The sequence below is a fragment of the Mus caroli genome, chromosome 1, assembly GCF_900094665.2.
Source record: "Mus caroli chromosome 1, CAROLI_EIJ_v1.1, whole genome shotgun sequence".
Classification (NCBI taxonomy): Eukaryota; Metazoa; Chordata; class Mammalia; order Rodentia; family Muridae; genus Mus; species Mus caroli.
Genome location: NC_034570.1, coordinates 48,381,747 through 48,387,983, shown reverse-complemented (window position 1 = coordinate 48,387,983; position 6,237 = coordinate 48,381,747). Strand labels below are relative to the sequence as shown.

Genomic DNA, 6,237 nt, shown 5'->3' with positions numbered 1-6,237 from the left:
CCCTCTGTTATATCACAGACTGTGGTTCTCCTGAGTGCAGCCCTCTGTTATATCACAGACTGTGGTTCTCCTGAGTGCAGCCCTCTGTTATATCAGAAAATTGATGGTGCAAAGGTGGCATTTTTTGTTTTTTGATTTTTGCATCTTGGTTATTTAATATATATTTCGTTAAGTATAGAATTGAAATTATTGGTCTGAATCAGAGTTTGGTTAAAACAAAGGAAGAAAGCTGTAATCTGTTGTTTTAGGTTGCTTTTTGTTCTTGCAAGCATTAACTTTTTAAACATTTTAAGACTGGACTTACACTTTTCAGAAGTAGGAAAAGGAAACTTTAGTTTTAATCATATTGTCAGTCATGTCGATGAACATGGACATATATTGCTGAAGAATCAAAGGCAATGATAACAATAATCAAGCTGTCTGCTGATTTTCCTGGAGAGGAAGAGAACGCTGAATAAATGGTCAGCCTCGAAGGGGATCTAGAAGGCTACAGGCTACATGCACGGTGCATTGATCGTGTGGTGCACAGTTGACACCACACCAGATAACTGCTTCTACTGACTCTTTTTAAACACTAAGACGTGCACACTGTAGATTACTTTCAGTTTTCTAAAGGGAAGTTTTGTGCATCTGAAAAGCAGTTTAGAGCTACTTCAGTTTATAAATTACATGGTTAGGTTCTGTTTTTTAATTAGAAATTTTTTTTAAAAAAACTGACTCAAGGACAGAACTGCATCAGATATTTATGGGAAACAATAAATTTACAATTTTTTCTTATAGATAATTTAGTCTTGTAGATAATTTACCCCCACATATAATTGAACTTTTTATATAATATTAAACATAATCAAATTTTTGATCTGCAAGATGTAAAATTACTATAGCAAAACATTATTTACACATAAGCTCACAGGATTTAAACAGTCTCTGCATAGTCTGGAAGTTTGTATTATTTATATGTGTTTTTCTCTTTTTTAAAAGAAATAATTATTTATTTATATGAATTCACTGTAGCTGTTTTCAGACACACCAGAAGAGGGCATCAGATCTCATTACAGATGGTTGTGAGCCACCATGTGGTTGCTGGGAATTGAACTCTGGAAGAGCAGTCAGTGCTCTTAACTGCTGAGCCATCTCTCCAGCCCTGTGTTTTTCTTTTTAAATCCAGAAGAGTTAGCATCTGTTATGATTTCTTTCATAACATACCGTTTTAAAACGTTTAAATGAAGTCTGGTTACTAGCTTTTTAAAATGTTTTCACTATTGCTTATTTTTATTTTATGTGTATGAGTGTTTTGTCTGCATGTGTGTCAGTGTCCATGGAAGCCAGTAGATGGCATGGAGAATCCCAGAAGTAGAGTTATGGAGGCTTGTGAGCCATGAGGGGGCTTGGAACCAAACCCAGGTCCTTGCAAGAGCAGATAGTGTTCTTTATCACTGAACCATCGCTCCAGCTCCATGTTCATCTATGTATTTTTTAGTTTTCAGATTATAATGCTTCTCAGTTTTAACTTTTTAAAACAGATCTATTGGAGCACTGACTGCTCTTCCAAAGGTCCTAAGGTCAATTCCCAGCAACCACATGGTGGCTCACAACCATTTATATTGTGACCTGGTGCCCTCTTCTGGTGTGTCTGAAGACAATGACAGCCTACTAATATACATAAAATAAATACAATCTTAAAAAAAAAATAAAACAAAACAAAAAAAAACAAAGTCTATTGGTTTTGTTCCAGATACAAGTAAAATAATTTCTTCCTCCTAGGTTGTTCATCTGCAAGCCAGCCTAACAACATTTAAAAATAATCAGCCAGTGGTAAGTTTTTGTTTCTAAACTCTATATGGCTGATATGAAAATACTTGAGAAAATATACATTTGATTTTTTTGTGTTTTGAAGTTTGGAGGGTGTGGGGTGTGGTGGCCTGAATATGCTTGACTCCGGGAGTAGGATCATTAGGAGGTATTGGCTTGTTGGAGTGGATGTGGCCTTGTTGGAGGAAGTGTTGCACTGTGGGGGTGGGCTTTCAGACACTCTTCCTAGGCTCCTGGAAGACAGTATGCCCCTGACTTCCTTTGGACGAAGGAATTGTAATTCTCATCTCCTCTGGTGCCATGCTTGCCTGGATGCTGCCATGCCTCCTGCCATGATGATAATGCATTGAACCTCAGATCCTCTAAGCCATCCTCAATTAAGTGTTGTCCTTTATAAGAGTTGCCTTGGTCATGGTGTTTCTTCACAGCAATGGAAACCCTAAGACAGAAGTTGGTACCAGGGACTAGGGTATTGCTGTGATAGACCTGACCATGTTTTTGTTTGCAGGAATGTGGATTTGAGGACTTTGGATTTGGGAAGCAGTTTACGTATTACTTAGTGGACCATTCTAGTAGAAATATGGAAGCCATTGGTGCAGAGGGTGATTTGAACTGTGGGAGCCTGGCTCAAGTTTCAGAGAAGAATATTAGTATGTAGCCTAGAGACTATTTTTGTGATATTTTGATGACGAATGTGTCTTCTTTTTGCCCTTGTCTGAAGAGTCTGCCTGAGTCTAAGGCAGACTCTTCAGGTAAAAAGAATCAGATTAATGGCACTGAAAAAGAAAGTCTCAGCAAAGCCCAGCAGCATACCCTTTTGCCTCCGGCTTATGTAAAGTACTCCGGCTTATGTAAAGTACTCCGGCTCATGAAGAGTACTTTCATCAAGCATAGCAAGCGTAGAAAGGAAAAATACAAAATGTCTAGTTCAAGTAATAAAGGGTCACCAGGAAGTGAAATGGAGCTGAATCTCATGTTTAAGGAGATACACAAATTAAGGGCATGGTAATCTCAGGGCAGGATCCCATCCAGCTAAGTTTATTGTTTGCCTTTGAAGTTGAACAAGGAATAGTTATCTCATGTTAGATGTTGTTACCTGGTTATCGTTTTCATTTGGACGTTTTGTTTGTTTGTTTTTGTTTTTGTTTTTGTTTTGAGACAGGGTTTCTCTGTGTAGCCCTGGCTGTCCTGGAACTCACTTTGTAAACCAGGCTGGCCTCGAACTCAGAAATCNGCCTGCCTCTGCCTCCCAAGTGCTGGGATTAAAGGTGTGTGCTACCACATCCAGCTCCCATTTGGACTTTTAATCTGTAGTGAACTGCAATCCAGAAATGGAGAGCACACTTGTGATCCAGATCTTGAAGCTGGAAGACACAGGCTTTTGATCTGGATCTTGAGGAATAGTGACCATGAAAAGCTTTGACGCAAGCATGGTGGTACACACCTTTAATCCCAGCATTCAGGAGACACAGCTATGCAGGTCTCTAGTTCAAGGTCAATCTACAGAGGAAGTTCCATGATAGCCAAGCTTAGGCAGTGATGGAGTTGGAAAACATAAAGTTGGTGATAATGTGATAGAACAAGGGAGTCATGTTCCAGTCATGTGACTCTGGCTTTAGAGTCAGGAATAGAAGGGACTACTGGGACAATCGATGCTGGTTAGCTGGAGCTTAGAAATTAGCGGTGATTAAGAAGAGACCAGCATCACTGAGGTGAAATTTTCTGGGAAGAGTTTTCTGAAAGCACAAAGAAGTTATGTTCCAACGATAGCCAAGGTTGTACCTTATGCTGCAGCTGGACTTGGTAATGTGTAATAATCACCCAGGTAGTACTGATTTTGAAGGTATGAAGAGGTCATGGAAATCAGCTGAGGCTTGGCACTGTGAGAGGCCAGGAAAGCCATTTGGTGAAGTTGCATCCTCAGTTGCAATAGATAGCCCAAGACTGTAGGCGTCGTGCAAAGAAGTTGATGCTTGCACCACATAAAGGGAGCCTCTGAGAGGGTTTTGGTGAAGCCTAGTTACAGTTGAAGACCCCTGCATATTGGACGTACCAGTACCATGGCAGGACCACCAAGAACAGCAGCAGCAGTGGAGTGGAGTCAACCTGTCCCTGGAGTGCTACAGAGGGCAAAGCTGGAGCTTTGGAGGAGCTCAGGAGATCATGTATGGATCTCAAATGTTGGAATAAGAAGCTGTGAAGTTGAAGTTTACTTGGAGACCCCAAGATGTTAGAGATGCCAGAGCCCTGGGATACCTGCAGAGGAAACCTGCTAACAGAGAGTAAAACCAGCCCAGGAAAAAGAAGTCTGTTGCAGTCAATAAGGACGAAAGGAGTTGGAGATCTGAAGAGCACTTTGACATCCGACCTGAAGATGCAGAGTTTGGAGTTTTCCAAGATGGCTTTTAGTCTTGTTTCATCCCATATTTCCTCTCTATAAAGTTTTGGAATGGAAATGTATATCCATGTTTGAGGTATATGAACTGCTTTTTTATTTTGACTTTATAGGAGATTATAGTAAAGTGATTGAATGAATCTCAGAAGAGACTTTGAACTTCGGACTTTTATCAAATGAGACTGCTAGAGACTATGGGAACTTTTGGAGTTGGACTAAATGTATTTTGCATAATGCTATGGCTAGCTATGGCCACCATAGACTCATGTGTTGTGGAATGTGGTGGTTTGAATATGTTAGGCTCAGAGTTGGGCACTATTAGGAGGTATTGGCTTCTTGGAGAAAGTGTGGCACTGTTGGAGGAAGTGTGGCACTGTGGGGGTGGACTTTGAGACCCTCTTCATAGCCTCCTGGGAGGCAGTCTGCCCTGACTTCCTTTGGATGAAGATGTAGAGCTCTTAGTTACTCCAGCTCCATGTTTACCTGGACACTGCCATGTTCCTGCCTTGATGATAATGCACTGAACCTCTGAACCTGAAAGCCAGCCCCAGTAAATGTTGTCCTTTATAAGAGTTATATGAGTAATTTTTATGATGTCTCTTCCCAGCCATGGAAACCCTAACTAAGCCAGGTGTGGTGGGGTAAGGATTTTACAATGTTTAAAGGGAATTAAGAATTTATTAACTTTAACAGATCTGACTCATTCTCAGTTTAATTTGTTACATTTAGCACTTTTGTTGTTGTTGAGAAATAAACTGTTATAAATTTTATTTTGAGTTATTACTAACAATAAAAATAAGAAGTCGAGCCGGGCGTGGTGGCGCACGCCTTTAATCCCAGCACTCGGGAGGCAGAGGCAGGCGGATTTCTGAGTTCGAGGCCAGCCTGGTCTACAAAGTGAGTTCCAGGACAGCCAGAGCTATACAGAGAAACCCTGTCTCGAAAAAAACCAAAAAAAAAAAGAAGTCAAAAGCACGTAGCTGGACGTGGTCACACATGCTGGTGCTCCAAGCACCCAGGAAGCTGAAGCAGAGTGACGGCTTGAGCGCAAGAGTTTGAGACAAGCCAGGGTCACATAGCAAGACCACACCTCAAAGAAAACAAACAAACAAACAACAGAAAACCCAAATTCTTATCATGGTAACAATTTTAAAGTATTTTTAACAAAGTAATTTCAGCATTTTGTTTATGTTTGGAAATGAAAAGATGAGTTAGTTAAGTACTTTAGTGATTGATTCTGAGCGATATCTTGAACTTACTTTTGCTTATTCATATCTTGGCATTCTTATTTTCTTGCTTTCTAGAATCCCAAACACTCTAGAAGAAGTGAAAAAAAATCCAACCACCATAAAGACTCTGCTGTACAGAGTCTTCGCTTATGTGCTAATGATGCTGAAGACAGTCTGCGCATGCACAGCACCGTGATTAACTTGCTGACGTGGGTTGTGCTGCTCAGCATGCCGTCTCTAATCTACTGGCTAAAGAACCTTAGGTGCGTTCATTTACGTCAGTATTGTTTCTGTGGTTCCCGCAGTACGTCTCTCTTACCGGAGCCTGGCTGTACTCCTGATGCTCCATGTTCAGTAGGCTGTGGTGGATTGCCTGGCATTAGTTCTCAGTACGTTTCCATTCCTTCATTAGCCATGATGATATAAGTTTTCAGATTATAATATTCTTCAGAAATCAGCCAGAGAAGGTGATTTGTTTTTTTTTGTTTTTTGTTTTTTTAAATAGCTGACTGTGAGCATCCACTTCTGTGTTTGCTAGGCCCCGGCATAGCCTCACAAGAGAGAGCTATACCAGGGTCCTTTCAGCAAAATCTTGCTAGTGTATGCAATGGTGTCGGTGTTTGGAGGCTGATTATGAGATGGATCCCCGGGTATGGCAGTCTCTAGATGGTCCATCCTTTCGTCTCAGCTCCAAACNTTGTCTCTGTAACTCCTTCCATGGGTGTTTTATTCCCAATTCTAAGAAGGGGCAAAGTGTCCACATTTTGGTCTTCGCTCTTCTTGAGTTTCATGTGTTTTGCA

General features: G+C 40.8%; 1 protein-coding gene across 1 annotated transcript in view; it reads left to right on the top strand.

The window, feature by feature from the left end:
- The window catches only part of Pgap1 (post-GPI attachment to proteins 1), an 82,316-nt gene that overhangs the window by 69,784 nt on the left and 6,295 nt on the right, over positions 1-6,237 (top strand). The window contains exons 24-25 of the mRNA XM_021162705.2: positions 1,765-1,815; positions 5,512-5,699. Of these exons, the coding sequence (XP_021018364.1) occupies positions 1,765-1,815; positions 5,512-5,699 (239 nt within the window). The remainder of the gene's footprint in view (positions 1-1,764; positions 1,816-5,511; positions 5,700-6,237) is intronic.